Raw genomic sequence first — 18311 nt, forward strand, 5'->3', positions numbered from 1 at the left:
TTGGACTAAAATAGGGCATTCTAATTCCAGAATTCCTTGGGGTCCCACTCGTGGTCCATTATGCCACCGTCCTTTCCTGACAGGGCCTCAGAGGGACACTTATAAAAGTGCGCAATGATCTTATCTGATGTGAGAATCCAATATTAGACACTCCCCACCAGGCACGGATTGCCTGAGTGTTCCGGAACGGGCATCCTCTGTTCTTTCCTACACTGCTCCCCTGGATAAAGTAAGCCTTTTTTTTATGTGCCTCCTTGCGTCAGTTCTCCTCTTCAGGTCTCAAGGAGGCGCCTCTTATTTTGGTGTTCAAGGATTTAGCGATCAAGTCTGATTGCCCCTTAGCCCTTCATTATTTCTTGTTCCTCTTGCAATCTGCAGACTAATGAGGAGCATCCTTTGCAGTAAGACATCCGTCTCATTAGTCACTAGTTGGCTTCAAGATCAGAACTACTTGGGATGTGCCTGCCATGATTTTGGGCAAAAATAAGGTAGTTTCCCCTCCCGGCATCCTCTCTGATGACATCCTCTATTTTCTTAGCCTTTTGGGTTGGAGCTGCAGGCAAGGCAAATGTCCTCGGGGAACACCATTAACATGTACGTGTTTTCCTTCCTTGCCCCACCCCTGCTTAATTCACTAGGCAACGAGAATTAAGCAGGGGTAGGAGAAGTCTCAAGAGGAGCTGGGCTTAGCAAAATGACACGGCAGCAGTGCATGCAATGGCTGAGCGTTGGGGACCCTCAAGGGAATAAAAGGGGCAGCTGGCAAACACTTGAGAGAGGAAGAATGTGGCGAACACAACTTTTTGGAAAGGGTGGGAGGCAAGAGAAGAGAAGTAAGAGACATTCTGAAATTCTGAGACTGAGTGACAGGAAGAAGAGTGGTGCCATTAATAGAAATGAAGAAGTTAAAAGGAAGGGCTGATTTTTGGAAAGGAGGATGACAGATTCAGTTTTGTACCAGACACTGTGAAGGTTAGACCTGGAGAGGCCCAAAGAACACATCTGGTGAGAAGAGCCCCTTGACTTAGGGAGGTTCCACTGTGTTTGAGGTGCTAGCGGGACATTCGGCTTTGCATGGGGAGGAGGTGAGTGGATGTAGAGTCCAGATAGAGAGTCATTCCAAATGGGTCCCTGAAAGAGAAAATACTGAGTGAGCCAGAGGCAAGAACATTTAGAGGGGGAGGAGGAGGAAGAGAAACAAATGGAGGAGGCAGAAAAGGGGTGGGCCAGCAGTAGAATTGGGATCATGTATTGTCAAAGAACCAAGGGAGCATGGCATTGCAAGAGGCGAGGGATGTTGGCTTCCCGGATGCCTCTTGGAGGCCTGAGAAGGGGTGACTGGACTTGCTCATGACCTTTCAGAGAGAGTTCTAGAAGGCTTGATGGGAGCAGGGTCTGGGGTTTGTGTTCTAGGAATCAGTCTACTATCTGCCCGTTGAGGGGCCAGACCTTGAGAGTCCGTGTCCTCATCCACAAAGATGCAGTAACGATACCTACCTTTGGCCTTGTTGCAAAGGATGAGCTCAGGAGCGGAAAGGCTAAGAACCACCAGCTGCCAAAAGCTTATTCTGTAGCCGGCATTGTGCCAAGGACTTGTTCCCCCCATAGGAGAGTCCTTTACATGCCCTAACCTGATAGGCTAATGGGAGGGGTTGTCATCACTACTATTAGAATTGGAGAAGATTGTAATGATCCAAGAAATGAACAGGAGACAGAAAGTAGACCCAGGGAGGGTTGACTATACTTTCAGAAAATTCAACCATAAATGGACCGTCAGAGATTGGGGCCACGTCTTGAGAAAAAGTTGACTTTGAAGATTTTTTTAAAAACTAGGGGTGACTTGGCCCCTAGTTATCACCCAAGGAAAGGAAGTGACAGAAAGTGCCAGAAAGAGCATTTTGCTTCAGCCAGCTGGTCCTCTGCCCACGAGGTGCTCTTTTAGAATCTGATTCTTTCTCTTTGCTCCAGGGGCTGCTCCCTTTGGGCATCTTTCACTTTCCAGTTCCCTCTGATTAACCCGTCTCTTCGGTTCCATGACCCTGTCAGTTTACCAGCAGAGATCAGAGACTCCTTGTGAGGACGAGATGGAAAGCCCCTCTCGATGCCCATTCTGTGGGGGTTGATGACACGGGCTCCATCTCTCCAGGCTGTCTCCCAAGCCCCTCCCCACTCTGCCTAGCTTTTCACCCACTTGGCTGGCTGAGAGGACCTGGGCTCCAAGCCACCCAGGCTGGTCTCTTTTGTCTCTGATAAAGTGCAATGTTCACAGTGTGGTCCTGGCAAGATCCCCAGGAAGCTGCAGTCCTTGGTACTGCTGGGGGCGGTGGGGGCGGTGGGGGGGATTCTGTGGGGCAGGAGGAAGCCATGGGAACCCCATCCCTCTCTGAGCTCACTCCCTTTCCTAAGTGACTCCGGGGCCAGCTGGTATCGATGGGGTTTTCTCTAAGGGGACAGTCCTCAGCAGTCCATCCATGCAGTGAGAACAATAAACAATACATCAGGAAGACGGCAGATGCGGGCAAGGCAGTGTCTGGTGTGGGCGCCAGCCTTCTGAGGTTCTCTCAGTTCAGCCCCCTCCTCCTCTCTCTGGAGGAGCGTTGTGGTAGCCTCTGAACTCATCTTGCTGCTTCCAGGGTGTCTCCCCTAGATCCCATCCCAGCCCCAACTTGCCCCCCGGAGTTCTCTTTTGACACCCTAAATCTGGTCGTAGCACATCTCTGCTTTATGAAATACCCCACCAGGATCCTCCAGGATAAAGTTCTCCATCCTTATCAAGCCATGAGAGGCTTTTCCACCTGAACCCTGCCTGCAGCAAGTTGGAACCCTTCTTCACTGTTCTTTTATTCATCCATTCATTCATTCATGTCTTCAGCAAATGTCTTTCAGGGCCTACTCTGGGTCCCGCTCAGACCCCCCACGCCCTGGCTGTGCCTCATTTCTCATCCACCCCAAATATGCCTGCTGCCTTTTAGGGCCTTCATGCTCTGTTCTCCTCCTGCCAGGCTCCCCCGTGAGAGAATCCCTGGGTCTCCCTCTCAGATATCACTTCTTCTAAAAGAGCTCTAAAAGAGTGCCACGACTTCTAAAAAATTTTTCATCTATTAGTATTTCAGATTTAGTATTGTGTTAATCCCCCCTTTGAAAAAATAATCTGGGTTATCATTTCAGTAAACATTTAACAGGCATAGAAGTCACTTTATTCTCCCAGGCTGCTTGCTTCATCCTCTCTTATCTTGTGAGCGAGGCTTTTTGGTCTGAAGGTCTGTTCCCGCGCTTCAAAGCCAGAGAGACCTTGTTCTCTTCCTGTCTGAGTCTGTGGCATAAATGAAGGATGCTGGGGACCGATATCAGAGTGATATGCCAGGGTTCTAGAGAAGGTGCACCACTGTGGGAATACCTCCCCCCAAGCCCCTGCCCCCAGTTGGCCGGCCATCTTCCTGCTACTCCTGAATCAGGTTGCTCCCCAGCAAAGTTTCTACAACGGTTCCTTTCCACTGACCTCATGAGCCAAGAGGCAGTGTGCTGTCTGGAAGGGGCCCAGCTGTGCCACTTGCTAACCACGGACATCTGGCCGGTTCATCTTTCTTAAACTTCAGTCTTGCCAGGTTTAAGTGAGATATAACGGATATGGATCCTCTTCGCCTCACAGGGTTGGGGTGAGATGCTAATGAGGAGAGTGTGCCAACGCACTCAGGGGCCTGGAAATCATCCCAGTGAAATGTGGGGGCCTCTTATTCCCAAGGCCGTCCTCCCCCCAAATCCTGTTCATCCTTATTTCCCGCTTATCCCCAATCAGCCTTGCGGATCCAGGGGTCTGGGCGAACCCTTTCGCTCTGGGCACTGATCCTAAGCAGCTGCATCCAGCTGGGGTCTGGGGGCCTGCCCCTCCACGTATCCTTTCGATATCTCCCATCTTTATTTCCTGGAGTCTGTACACCACCACTGCCCAATTTAATCGTATGTGGTCCTGTATTGCTTCCAAGTTCCGTCTCCCAGCTAGGCTGTGAGCTTCCTGAGTCCAGAGCAAGGATCGTGTCTCGTTCACCGTCGCGCGCCCCCCGTCCCCCCCCCCCCCCACCGCTCCTCCCACCATGGCGCCCCCCTCCTCCCACCACCATGGTGCCTAGCACAAGGAAGCAGAGCAGAGGTTCTGCAGCTCTTTTCTAAGATCGTCTGATTACAGGGTCAAAGACCTGGACCAGCCCGAGGCCGGCTCGTTTCTCCAGGGAGGCTGCGGGAGGGCGCCAATGTGGAGAGCGCGGACTACGTGGAGATACTGAAGGGGCAGGGCGTCACCTAGCCAACCCAGTCCCAGCGCGGAGCTCAGCAGCCCCGAGCTCGGCGCCACCCGCCCACCGCGTCGGTTGCACGCCGCGCGGCCGAGCCCTCTTTGTGCAGGCATCAGGTGCAAACCTCGCGAGCGCCGGGCGTGCGCGCCCCCGCTCGTCCGCCTTGCTCCGCTGGGATCCCCCGTCCTCCGAGCTGTAGCCGGGGGAGGGAGGAGGTCCGACACGTAGCTGGCAAAGCTGCACGGCTCAACGGCGCGCGGGCGGGGGGAGCTGGGGACCGCTCCTCCAGCCCGCTGGCCTTCGAAAGATCCTCCTGGGCCAATGGCAGGCGGGGCGACGCGTCCCGATTGGTGCAGACGCTCTGCTGATCATTGTGGAAACCCCGGGCGGTGGGGAAAGCGGGAGGATGCGGAGCCCCGGGCGGGGGGCGGGGGGAGCTGGAGGGGCGGGGGGAGCTGGAGGGGCGGGCGGAGGAAGCGTCGAGGCCCTGAGCAACCCGGGAGTTTTTAGCCGAGGCAAAAGTCCATAGGGGGCTGGCAGGCAGAGGGAGGGGCAGAGGAAGGGGACCGCTTGGGGGCACTGGGAAGCCAAGGATATTCTGGAGGGAAGGCAGGGATACTCCCAAGCTCTGGCGAGGGGGCTGGGGGAGGGGGCGGGGGCGGGGGGAGGAGTAGGAGAAGACAAAAGCCGAAAGCGAGGAGGGCTCGGGCCGCACACACCGGCAGCCGGCGCAGGGAGGCCGCGGCGCACGGGGCATCCCGGTCGGCAGGCAGCATGGGGAAGGGGGGGAACCAGGGCGAGGGCGCCACGGAGCGCGAGACGCCCATGCCCACCTTCAGCTGGGAAGAGATTCAGAAGCACAACCTGCGCACCGACAAGTGGCTCGTCATTGACCGAAAGGTCTACAACATCACTAAATGGTCCAGTCGGCACCCGGGGGGCCACCGGGTCATCGGGCACTACGCGGGGGAAGATGCCACGGTAAGGGTCTGCGGGCTCTCCACCACCTTTCTCTGCTGCAGGCGGGAGTCGGGAGCTTTGGGTCCCAGGGCGCCAAACAGACCTCCGGCGCTGAATGGAGCTTGGGGCGCCCGGGAGGGAAGGAAAGTGTGTCTGCTGCGCTCATCCTCCGCCCCGAATCCCCGTCCCCTGGGACAGCTGGCCCAATTTGCTGTGGGGGTCGGATTTTGGAGCCCGGGAGGCAGCGCCGCGGTGGAGATCCGAACCGTAGAGAACCGTGCAGGATCTACCACGCACGCACTGGCACCCACCGGTCCGCTCCATCCCGCGAGTTCTCCTGGAGCCTGGGATTTCCCGAAGGGGACACTCGGGCCCTAGGGCTTTCGCGCCCCCAGGGTGGAAGATGGCCGCCCCTGGGCGCCGCGGAAAGGAGCGGGAGAGAGCCAGGTGTGGGACTCGGCGCGCGTCCCTCACTCTCCAGCCAGACTAGGGGGCGGGGAAGGAAACCTTGTTCCCGATCAGGGCTCGCTCCTGCCTGGATTCTTGACTAAGAAGGTTCGCAATGGCTGCCTGGGAGGGACCGCTTGGTAGCTCCTGTTCCCACGCTTTCAAAGACTAGCAGGACCCAGCCCAGGGGTCGGCGTTCTTGGGGACCGAGGTGGGGAACTGGACGCAGAAAGGGCTGGAGTTTGCAAAGCCCAGGTCGAGAGGGATCTTGAGGCGCTTGGATTTAGCAGCACTATGCTGCCTTGGCAACAGGTCCAGCTGTACCCGAGGTTACTCTGGGGCGGTCAACTCAATGGTCCTCTGTTTTTAAATCCTGCCAGGAATGCCATTGCCTGTTCTTGCACTCCTAAAGGTCGGGCAGCCTCCCCAGAGCCAGGCCTGCCCATCCTACCCACACCGAACTGTGGCTCTGCGATTACACAGCAGCCCCACGGCGTCCCCCACCCCCCAGTCTGAAATCTTTGCATTTCTCTCAGATGCAGACTGGGCTGGCCCGGTGGCTTAGTGGTTAAGTTCCCGAGCTCCACTTTGGCAGCCATGGGTTAGTGGGTTCGCATCCCTGGAGCGGACCTACATACACACAGCTCATCGGGCATCCCACATACAAAATAGAGGAAGATTGGCACAGCTGTGAGCTCAGGGCCAATCTTCCTCACCAAAAAAACCCCACAAAAAATGATGCAGCAGGAGCCCCATGGACTCAAACGGGTGAGAGGGAAAAGAGCAAGTCAAGGAGAGAAGAAAGGGGCCTCTCTTGGTGGCAGTGAGCTGGGGAGATAGAGAACCTTGGGAAGGGGAATAGGGGCGAAGGCTTGACATAGCACATTCTACGTGGAGTCTGGCATGCTGACCTGTTGGGCTCTTGCTGTCTAAACTGTATGGGTTCTTGTTCTCCGGTGGAGCTCTTGACCTTCTTACCTCTTCCTCTCATTGGGACAGGCCCAGCCAGGGGGGCCAGCCCAGGCAGTCATAATCTATGCTATTGGTTGGCTCGCTGCTTTGGCGAGCAGGGTCCAGGCACGTTCAAGACTGAGAACAGTCAGTGGTAGGCTCCCTCCTGTTTCACCTGCTGGGGAACACTGCTTAAACCCTTGGGGGGCTCTGATGCTAATAATAATAAGGTGAATATAAGGTTTGCAAACGCCATCAGTGCATTATCTGACTTGGACCCTTCCACAGCTGGGTAAGGAGAATTCGCAAGTAAAGACCTTTTGACTCCTGGTTGGGGGGTCTTTCCACTATTCCATGTTGCTGGACTTGTGCTAGCCTGGTCACCGTAGGTAAATTCTAGAAGCTTCCTGCCCTGGCCAGGCCTTCACCAAAAAGTTTTTTGGAAGGAAAAGTCATATACGATGGATTGGCCTGATTATTCCCTACTGTTAGATAAACATATTTTCTTATGTGGAAAATTATATATATTTTCTTATGTGGCAAGGCACTTCGTAAACTATAAGCCCTAGATAAACGCAGTGGAGAATTATAGACGCGTGAGAATAAGAGTGAGGATTATGTAACAGCTAGGATGTAAAGTAAACAAAGAGGAATTTGGAGGAAAAAAGTTTAAATCGATGCCAGCTTTGTTTTGTGTGGGTGGACATAAAGACAATTCCTGTCCCCGAGGCTTACTGCGATCCAAGATAAGGCTTTTAGGACCTGAAATGCCCTAAGTGGCGATACGGTTGAGTAAGGGTGGGGTGAACAACTGGATTCTCTCTCCCTCTCTTTTTTTCCTACCTGGGACCAGGTTGGAAAAAGGCCATGGAAGTATGGAGCGTCTGGGAAAGGGGTGTGAAGCAAGAGGCAGGAACAGGCTAGGAATCAAGCGACCCTTTTCTTTACGCTGTTCGGCAGGTGGCTTTGCCCCCCGGGACATGCGCTGCTTCCTCAGAGCTTGGGGACCGACAGCGTCTGTCTGGGCCCTTAAAGTTTGGGGAGGGACCCATGGCAGATAGAGGTCACATCCCGCGGGGCACTTTGATGCCTTGTAATGAGCTGATCACCATGCAGTCCTGTCCTCGCAAGAGGCTGGCAGCCATTCTTGGGACAATTATGGGCCTCTGTAGGGGATTTTCCTGTTGCTAAAGAAGACTAGACCTCAGAAGTCAGGACCGCCTCTTCCCCAGAGCTGTGACCTTGTCATTTGGTCCTTCCGCAGAAGTTAGAACTTGGCACTGCCTGTCAGAATAAAAGTCGCTGAATTCTGGCAGCTCACCAAGCATGTTCGGACGTGTTACCTGCTCGAGCCCTTGGATCAACCCTGAAGGTGTCTCTCATTGCTCTTGGGTTTAAAAACCTTGCTCAAGTGCTCTGCCCTTAACCCAGGATCTTCCAGCCCTGAGACTTCCCAGCCCAGCTTCCCTTCCTCCCTCCCTTCCTTCCTGTCCCACCTCTGATCGCTTTCCCTCTGGTCCTCTGACACTTCTCCGGTCTTCGCCTTGCTGTGGGCCAAAGGAACCCTCACCTGTGTCCCAAGTATATCTCTGCTCTTTTCACGGCAGAGTCCCACCACTGCAGAGCTTGCCCCATTTGGGACTTTTACAATGATTCATCCACGTTTATTCAGTGTCTCCGTGGTTCCGAGCTGGGCCCTGGCACAAAGATGGATAATTCACAGACAGTGACCACATCCACTGGGTCTGCTTCCTAACTTCCTCTCAAGCTGAGACTTGAATCCGGACCCATCAGCCCCTCCCCACCTGTGCCCACACTCCTGCTGTGTCTGGACAACTCTTCCTGCCCTGTCTGCATGGGTGGCCTCTTCGAAAGCAGGGATGTTAGGATTTCTTCCGTCTCCTGTGCTGTTCTTGTGAAAAGGCAACAGATCAAAGAGGGATGGAGTCTCCGTCCATCTTTAGGAGGGAGGCTCTCGTTATTTTGAGGCCGAGGACTTGGGTCTGTGTCCCAGCTTTATGAATTCTTCGGCAAGCCACTTACCCTGAACTTGCCTTTCCAGGTCTATGAAATGGGACGGTTATTATCAGGGGCCAATGGGCTGTGTGCGGGATCATTCTTTAAACGTCAGAACGCTTGACAGGTGTGTGGGAGCATTCCCAGGGTCCCTTCGCCTCATGTGCACATGTGTGTGTTCCCAGCACACACAGCAGGGAGTTCAGTAAATAGGGAAAGGAGGTCAGGAAGGGGAACCTTGCTGACTCAGTTTTTGCCAAAGAGAAAGATATTTGCTGCACAGAAATCCCTCTTTGGTTGTGCCTGGAGGGCAGCTCCACCCACTCGGCTTAGAGCTTGTGGGAGCCATCCAGTTCCTGTTGGCTGCAGCCTCACGGAAGAAAGATCCCCTGTTCCGCCCCAGCATCCCTAGCAAGCATCTTATTTCTTGCTGTAATCCCTTAGGCCCAGGTTGTCTCCTCAGGGGCCTGCTTCCTGTGCGGTCCTGCTCTTCACACCCCTTGGGTGGCGCCTGTCCTGCAGGTGCGTGTGTCCCTTAGCCTCGTGTGCATGTGTGTGCTTGTTCCCAGCACCCATCAGAAGGGACGTCCTCGCCCATGACCCTTTGGCCACAGAGCACTGTGCCACCAGTTTCCATTGCTCCTTTTTTTGGCAGGGGACATGGCACAGGGTCTTCCAGCCCTGCCCGCATCTTTCTGCTGTGGAAAGGAAGTCAGCATCCCCATATCCCCCCGGGAACTCAGCTTCTCCCTCACTTACCGCTTGTTTCACGGAGTCCCCACTCCCAGGGCTGCCGCCTGCGTCATAGTGGGCCTTGAGCTTGCTCCTGCAAGCTCACTCCTCAAGTCCTGGGCCAAGTGCCCGGATGTGCAAAGCTGAGTTAGAGACTTGCCTTGCTCTGCAGAGAAGGTGGACACAACCAGAGAAACAAATCAGGGCACCAGATCTCAGTGTTGGGGGAGGGGCTGTGATGCCACCGGAGTGGGGCCGGGGCAGGGGAGATGTCTTCATGCAGAAGTTGGCTGGCGTAGGACCTGGAGGTGGCCGAAGCAGGGACTGGCGAAAGCAGGGACATGTGACGCACACACATCTTCCATTTGGCAATCTGCGTGTTCTGGCTCCCTCGTGCAGCCTCACCTCCCAACCCCCAACACACACCCGTGCTCTCCTGGGGGGTGGGTTCAGCTCTCCTTTCAGCCTGTTTGCCTCTCCCTTCTCTTCACCTGTGCCCTGGCCTTCTTCCTGGGAAGTCTTTGGCTTCTCTCCCTGTCAGACGAGGATGGAACCTGGTTCCAATTCTCGTTCCAAAATCAACGTTTGGATTGGCTCAGTCTTCCCCCCGTGGCCTACCTTGCACCAGCCAGATCCTTCGGTAACCCAGCAGCAACCGGGAATCTTCCACAAGCATGTGAGGCATACCTGGGACACTTCGAGGGGGAGACACAAAAAGTGATCAACTCTCAGAGAGGGTGAAGCTGATTTTGATGGAGGCCTTGGTACAAACAGCGGAAATCTACAGAGTTAGGCACACCTGGCGCGTGACCGTGGGCAAGTGGCTTCACCTCCCTCAGCCTCTTCTCGTCTCCGAAATCGGGCCTGCCACCCGGAGTTGGGTGAAGATTAGTGGCTTGGGTACGCGAAGCCCGTAGCTCAGGGGCTGACTATGTAATCTCAGCATATGGCAGCTCTACCAACCGACGGCCACCAGCGTGTGGGGGCTGGAGAAGGTGAAGAGTTTTCATGTTCTAGAAGCATAAACCGGATTGTGCAAAATGGCGGAAGAAGAGAAGAGTCTGAACATGATTGCAGGGTGGAAAAGTCTCCCGGGATTAGAGGCTGCACCACTGTGGGGGCCTCCGTCCCCACATTCACTCGTGAGCCCTCCCATCAGGCACTGTTGAAGGCACTGGGATCATTGCAGCAAACAGGACAGGCGTGGTGGCCCTTATATTCCAGCGGAGGAGACAGACAAGAGAGAAGTGAGTCTGTAATACAGCTTGTGACCTTGACAACTGCTGTGAGGAAGATAAAACAGGGCAACGTCCCAGAGGAAGCGTAGGGCTGAAGGGTGGCTATTCCGGATGGGGTGGTGGGAAAAGCCTCTTTGAGGTGTGTCCCAGGTGGAGCTGGCCACGGGGCACTGTGGGAGCATGGCTCCAGGCAGAAGAGCCGAGCCAAGGCCCTGGGGTGGGAATGAGTTTAGTGCGTTCAAGGGGTTCCCACCAGGGTTGCTCCGAAGGTTGCCGGATCTCCCATGGACAACCAGACAATCCAACAGCTTTCTAAATTGGCAGGAGGCGCGGGGCGTGTGGGGAAGCATCCTTGAGTCCGCTGAAGCTAGATTTGATCCTGGCTGTCTTCATCTGTAAAGTAGGGCTTTGAGGCTTCGGGGAGGGAACATAAACAATGCTCCTGGCTCCTGACCTGGCATGTAGCCCGTCCCTTGGCCTGGCTTCAGGGAAGTGAGGCCGCCCGAGAGCCCTCTAGAAATGGCCGAGGAGTGGCCTCGGTCAGGACAGAAGTCTGTCTGTCTGCTCCACCAGGTTCCGTAGCCTGGGCTCGGAGGCATGACCTGGACCTGGTGGGGGGCAGTGGGAGCTGACTGCAAGAAGAATGCGCTTGCAGACCATGGAATTTCACCTCACGCTGAGAAGTAGAGTAATCACTGGGTAACTGACTTAGCAGGGCCTGCTGGTTCATTTCTCAAAAGCCGTGGTCTGACGTCAAGAGGACCCAGGAAAGGGGGTTTCTAGGCCCTGACTTTGGAAACTCCTTCTGAGCCATTCCCAGATTTCTCAAACATTGGAGCTGGGAGAGTCCTCACTTTGCAAAGGAGACTGAGGCTGGGTGGGGGCCGCTGGCTCAGAGTGGGCAGACCTGGTCAGCACTGGACCCCCAGGCCTCCAAGGCCCCTGGAATAGCTACACGTCTCTTCTCTGACAATGTGCTTGATCTGATCCTCGGCGACCATCTCCTTCTGTACAGCTGAGGAGGGGACACAGACCTTTCTTTTAAACCTCTGGTCCCAGTTTTCCTCCGCCCCAAGTGTTGCCTTATGAGTCCATTCTAGAGACAAATAGAACAAAGGCCAGGCAAAAGGACATCGTGCCAGAGATGCAATAAGAAAATGGGAGAAAACTGGCAATTACCGTTTCAAGATACTTTGGTGAGTGGGGAGGGGTGGGAGGGAAAACATTTTTATGAGTTGTCAGCATTTTCCCCATTCCTCTCCCATCTTTTTTTTTAATTTTTAATTTTCCAAACATACAGAAATGTTGGAAGAATAAATGAACACCTCTGTATCCTCAACCGAAATTCAGTAATCTCAACATTCGGCCACATTTCCATTCTCCCTCTTTATGCTTGTGCAATTTCCTTTTGCCGAATCATGAAAATATGTCGCGTGCCTGGGCTGCCACCATCCCAAAATTCTCCACCATCTTCTTCTAAGAATAGGGACACTAACATAATCACAATACCTTTGTCATATTTAGGAAAATTCATAATAATTGCTTAATAGGATCAGATATCCAGTCCCTATTTAAATTTTCTCTCTCAACCCCAAAAATGTCTTATATAACTGCTAGATTTTTTTTTTTTTCTTCCCTCCAAATGAGAGCCTTTCAAATCAAGTATTGCAGTTTTTATATATTTTGTTACATCTTTTTCAGTCTCTTTTACTCTGGACTCCCTCCCCCCGCATACATGCACCCACACTTTTTTCCCCCACTACATTGATTTTCTGATCATTTCTCTTGGTGTCATCTGACTTGTTGCTCTAACCTAGCAATGTCTCAAAGCTTGGTTCCATGTAGGGAAAATGCTGTTTACTCCTGGGACATCCTCTGGGACATCCCATCGGGGGACCTGGTACCAGCTCATCTCTAATGGAGTTGCTGTATTTGTTATGAGATAATTTATCTAACATGCAAAATATGTATAGAAAAAAACTGGAAGGAAATATGCTAAAATATTAGTAATGGTGGTCACTCTGGATAATATTATTTTCCTCTTTATTCTTCCATACATTTTCTAAATTTGCCCAAACTAGGCACATTATTACTTGATGATCCAAAAAAAAGATTAAAATACATAACATTAATTTTTTTATTCCAAAAGCAATATAACAATGTTAGGGAAAGTTTGGAAAGTAATGAAAATAAAGCAAGGCGTAATGTCACCACCTTAACACATCATAGTCTAGAGCCTTCCAGAAAAATTTTTTCATAATTTTCATAATTAATTTAATACTGTTTGAAATTGTGGAAAAGCTCTTTTCAGAAATACTTTTTACTGAATTCTGCTTTTGGTTTTGGTTTCACGTTATCTCCTAAGCACATTTCCCACGCCGTGGTCGTCTCCAGGCTTGTTATTTTCGTTGATAGCGATGGGCACGGGGCGATGGGTCGTGCAGTTCGCTGAGTACATACCGGGCCACCCAGTGGAGGAACCGCGGAGACTCAAGGCCTCCCCGGGCCCCACCCAGCCCCGTGCCCGCGCGATGCATCTCCCCGGAGGGGTGCATTTTTCGGACTCCCCCACAGGGAGCCCACATGTCTTACTCACACACTCTTGGCAAGCTCCGCAGCCCCTTCTCATGGCGGAGGCTCGGCACCGCTGTCGGAGTTGGGCACTGAGGCATCTGCTACGGATGAGGCTCGCGAGAGCATCTCGCGCCGGCTCGTTCGTGGGAGGTCCCGTTCTGTTTCCGAGTGAGACACAGGGAGCTTGCGCTGGTGATCCCTGCCCTCCCTGGGCGGAGATGCAGGCTGAGGTCGGGGGTCCCCACTTACCACCTGCCTCTCGGCTCCCCAGGATGCCTTCCGCGCCTTCCACCGCGACCTTGATTTCGTGAGGAAGTTCATGAAGCCCCTGCTGATCGGCGAGCTGGCCCCGGAGGAGCCCAGCCAGGACCACGGCAAGAACGTGAGTCAGACGGACAAGGAAGGAATGGAGGGTTTGTGGGGAGAGGGGGTCCCTGCCCAGAGACGGAGAGTGCAGCGGGCCAGGGGGCAAGGGAGCCCTTTTGCCAGTCCAGCGGGAGCCACTGCCCATCAGCTGGAGTCGGGGAGGCTCCGCTGGCCCCACAGAGACCCCACTCCTCTTGCTGCCAGCCTGGGCTGGTCCCTTCCTTGGAGTAAGGCAGTCCCAGCCTGCAGCTCCGGGCCCTCCGAGGAGCCAGGCCCAGCACAGCGTCTTTCCCTCTTGTCCAGTCCCCTCACGTTGTATCTGGCCTTCCCTCGCTGGAGCTGACGTGGGATTCCATTCTGCCTCCTTCACAGTTAGCTCCATCTTCCACCCGCTTCCACGCTCCCCACCCCCTTCCAGCCAGGCAGCGTCTCTCCCCTCTGGTGCATCCTGCAGGTTCCCCACTTCCCGACCATCTTCTCTAGCTCCACCCCGTTGCACCCCTCCCACTGCTGCTGAAGTGGTTGAGAGCTGCTCTTCTGATTCTTCACCACTGGTCACCCAGGCTCCCAAATCCAGCTTCCTCCACCCACGCGCCAACCTACCCGCCTTTCAAGGCACCCTGGGTATGGCCCGTGGACACCTTCAGCTCCCTGCCTTCCACTTTCTTCCCCGCCTGCCTGCCAGCTTCCTCCCTTCTCCCAGCCATGCCCTCATTTTCCCAGAGCCAGCCTTGACTCTGCCTCAGTCTCCCTGGGTCCACACGCCCAGTGCCCGCCCCATCCTCTCTGCCTCCCTGAGCTCTCGGGGCAGGGACCCCACCTCAACACCCTCAAGACCCACTAGAGTGCTCAGAACAGGTGGTGCAAAGTCGGGTAGTGGAAAATGTATGCCTTTTTTTCTTAATTGCGGTAAAATATACATAACTTAAAATTTACCATTTTAGCCATTTTTAAGTGTCCAGTTCAGTGGCATTAAGTCCATTCACACTGTCATGCAACCATCACCACAGTGCATCTCCAGAACTTTTCCATTATCCCCAACTGAGCCTGTGTCCCCGTTAATCGTTAACTCCCGTTCCCGGCTCCCCCCCAGCCCCTGGTAAACAGTATTTTGCTTTCTGTCTCTATGAGTTTGCCTATTCTGTTACTTCAGATAAGTGGATGCATACAGTATTTGTCTTTTCGAGTCTGGCTTAATTTCCCCTTCAGGGGTTATTCATGCTATAGCACGTGTCAGAATTTCCTTCCTTTTTAAGGCTGAATAACGGCCCACTGTGATTCAGAAACCACATTTTGTTTAACCATCCATCAATCAATGGATATTTGGGTTGTTCCTGCCTTTTCCCTGTTGTGAATAATGCTGCTGTGAACAGGGGTGTGCAAAGTGCAAGCTTTTGAGTCAGCTCCTTTCTCTGCCACTTAACCGGCTCTGGACAAATGCACCATCCCCAGGGCCATGCTGGGCCCGCAGCAGGCATGTGGGGACAGCCGTGGTTGTAGTGCATGGTGGCTGGGCTCCCTCGGGCCGTGGGCGTGTGGATTGGTCCCCTCTTGCCACAGCTTCTCTGGGCTGTGCATCGGGTATTAAGAAGGCATCGGTCCCTCCAGAGTGGCTGGGTGGCTGACTCCTTCCTTGTGTCCTCGCTCGACAGTCCCAGATCACCGAGGACTTCCAGGCCCTGAGGAAGACAGCCGAGGACATGAACCTGTTCGAGAGTAACCACCTGTTCTTCCTCCTCCTCCTGGCCCACATCATTGTCATGGAGAGCATCGCGTGGTTCACCATCTTTTACTTCGGCAATGGCTGGGTTCCAACCGTCATCACGGCCTTTGTCCTTGCTACCTCTCAGGTGAGGCGGGACACCCTCCCCTGTCCCCTGCAGGCCCTGCCCCCTGACTCCCCCAGCCAGCAGAGGCCGGGTGCATGAGTGCTGACGCTGTGAGAGCATCTGTGGCACTCTCTCCCCAGGCCCAAGCTGGATGGCTACAGCACGACTACGGCCACCTCTCTGTGTTTAAGAAGTCCACGTGGAACCACGTCGTCCACAAGTTTATCATTGGCCACTTAAAGGTAAACATCAGCGGCTCTGGGCATCTGTCCCATTAGTTGGCGGTTGGCGCAGCGCCATCGCACTCGACACTAGGTCCCCTCTCAGGTCAGTGTCCTGGCTGGGCTGCTGGGCTTTTGAATTCGCCACCTCTCCGACCTTCTGAGCCCTGTCTCTGTGTCTCATTAGACCACAAAATCAGCATCCTAATGATCAAACAGGCGCATGCCTCTTTTATCTGTTGACTCAGGTGACTCCTGAGTCACCTTATCTCAGTGCTCCTATCTAAGAACATATCTGATAAATTCCTTTTAGTTTAGGCCAGTAAAGAAGAAGTCTGTCTTGATGAATCGGTATGCTTCCCTCCACTGGGTATGTGAGCCATTTAAGATAACCGTGTTCCTTTTTTTTTTCTTCCCCCTGGGTGCCAGGAAACACAAAGCAAGAGTTGGAACAGCAAGTGTCCTGAGTCTACGTTTTTGTTCTGTGTGTCTTTCCCTCCCATTACGTCTCATTTAAGCTTTTATCTTTATTTTAATCATTCTGTTATACAGACACACACACACATGCGCGCCAGCACGCACATGCGTGAGTCATTTATCGTGAGCCGTCTCGAGTATGTTTTGGAAGGATACGGGATATGAAAAGGAGATATTGTCATCATGTAATTATTTAGGTCAGGGACATCAAAGCATGTAATGATGGGGCCGGCCCCGTGGCCGAGTGGTTAAGTTCATGCGCTCCACTTTGGGGTGACCCAGGGTTTCACGGGTTTGGATCCTGGGTGTGGACCTAGCACCGCTCATTAGGTCATGCTGAGGCAGCGTCCCACATAGCAGAACTAGAAGGACCTACAACTAGAATAGACAACTAGGTACTGGGGGGCTTTGGGGAGAAGAAGAAAAAAAAAATGTGTAATGATGAACTGAGCTGAAGGATAAAAGTTGTTTAAAACTTAGAAAGTGAGATATTTCTGCTCTCACCGCCCTGCAGGTGAGGAGGCCGACTTGCAGAAGCGTTAGCAGCTTGGCAAGTTCGTAAAAAAGGCAAGCTGGACCTTCCTGTGACCTTGGGCTGATCTGACGGGAGTTATCTGCTTGGTTTTGGAGATAAGTCCTTGCCAGCTCTTTCTGAAACAGCTCATCCTCCACCCCAGCCCTTTCCCAACAGCATCCAGCTGCTTCCTACGAAAGGCTGCGTCCTGATGACTTCCATCCCTCGCTGCCCTGGCTTGGGAAGAGCCATGTGTCTGGGTTAGGCTTGTCCCCCTGTGACCCAGACCTCATCGAGCCCTTGGCGGGCCAGCTCCGCATCTTGTTGGGGGCGAACTACCATGCAACTAGTTACTAGTTCCACAACCAGCCGTTTGCCTGGCCCTAAGCCCAGAGTGGTCTGCAAACCTGGTTTCTTTCCAGAATTTCAGGGGTGAACGGAGAGGGCCCGCATAGTAGAGCACTTTGTTACGTTTTATGCTCTTTTCTGTTGGATAAAACCCTCCTCAGTATTGGAAAGTAACATTTCCCTCCCCACGCATGTTATTCCAGTGCATTTAACAAAGATGGGCTGTGTCCTGTTTCCAGATTCTGGGCTGGGGCCGGGAGACCCTTTCCAGCCTGATGTGCCTCGGTGCTTGAAGGGCCCTGGAGCACAGCTCCTGTGTCAAATGGAAGACAAGGCCAGGACAGAGGACTGGCCTCGGTGGAGAACATGGGCTTACGAAATTGGCATGCTGAGATGATGGAGAGACAGGATACCAGGGCTTGGAGACTAGAAGAGATCAAGTACACGAGTTCCACTTCTGACTCTCCAGCCCCCTGCTAGCTGTGTCCTCCGTGCTGTGTCCAGGCCAGTGGGTGGCCATGCAGCTCACCTGGGGTGCCTCAGAGCAAGTGGGATCACAGCTTGTCTGGAATCACTCTGGCTTTCGGTGGTCATACAGCTGCACGCGAGTCTTGTGGGTCCATCTGTTCCTCTGGTCCCTTTCTGGGAGGAAAAGGAGCTGCCTGCAAGGGGATCCTCAGGTACCCTGCCAACTCAGATGTTCTAGCTGGTGAGGACAGCGAGCGGGGTGCTGGGACCTGCTTCTTACTGTCAGCCTGCACTGCTGTAGGATTCCATGGGTGAGCTCCCCACAGCCCGACTTCCCCTTTTCCTTCAGCTCGTGTCACTTGCAGTGGACATTTCTTCCAGAGGGTGATCTTGTACAATGACAATTCTGAGCGCTGGCACCTCTGCTTAAAACTCCTTAAGTATTCAGCATCGCCCTTAGGATCAAATAGAAACTTGCCGCATCTGGAGATAGAAATCTAGAACTCACTCAGTGGCCTTTTTGCACCCTGATCTCCGGCCACCACCGGGGCTGGGAGGAGGGCAAGGCAAGTGAGGCATTTGGCTCGGGCGCAGAATTTAAGGGGACACCAAGAAAACTCAATAATCGAGATAAGTAATATTTTAATGTGATACAGTTGTCCCTTGGTATCTGCAGGGGATTGCTTCCAGGACCCCCGTCAGATGCCAACATCCCAGATGTTCAAGTCCCTTATATAAAATGGCATAATATTTGCATATAACCTATGCCTATCCTCCGTATACTTTAAGTTATCTCTAGATTATTTATAATACTACGATGTAAATGCTGTGTGAATAGTTGTTATGCTGTATCGTTTAGGGAATAATAACAAGAACAAGTC

The 18311-nt window shown here is 53.4% G+C and overlaps 1 protein-coding gene across 1 annotated transcript in view; it reads left to right on the forward strand.

Annotated features, from left to right (window-relative positions):
• The first annotated feature begins 4754 nt into the window (after positions 1 to 4754).
• FADS2 (fatty acid desaturase 2) overlaps positions 4755 to 18311 on the forward strand; it is a 34782-nt gene continuing 21225 nt past the window's right edge. Inside the window, exons 1-4 of the mRNA XM_023654186.2 lie at positions 4755 to 5270; positions 13479 to 13589; positions 15226 to 15423; positions 15543 to 15644. Of these exons, the coding sequence (XP_023509954.1) occupies positions 5064 to 5270; positions 13479 to 13589; positions 15226 to 15423; positions 15543 to 15644 (618 nt within the window). The 5' untranslated portion in view covers positions 4755 to 5063. The remainder of the gene's footprint in view (positions 5271 to 13478; positions 13590 to 15225; positions 15424 to 15542; positions 15645 to 18311) is intronic.

Source organism: Equus caballus, chromosome 12, assembly GCF_041296265.1.
Source record: "Equus caballus isolate H_3958 breed thoroughbred chromosome 12, TB-T2T, whole genome shotgun sequence".
Classification (NCBI taxonomy): domain Eukaryota; kingdom Metazoa; phylum Chordata; class Mammalia; order Perissodactyla; family Equidae; genus Equus; species Equus caballus.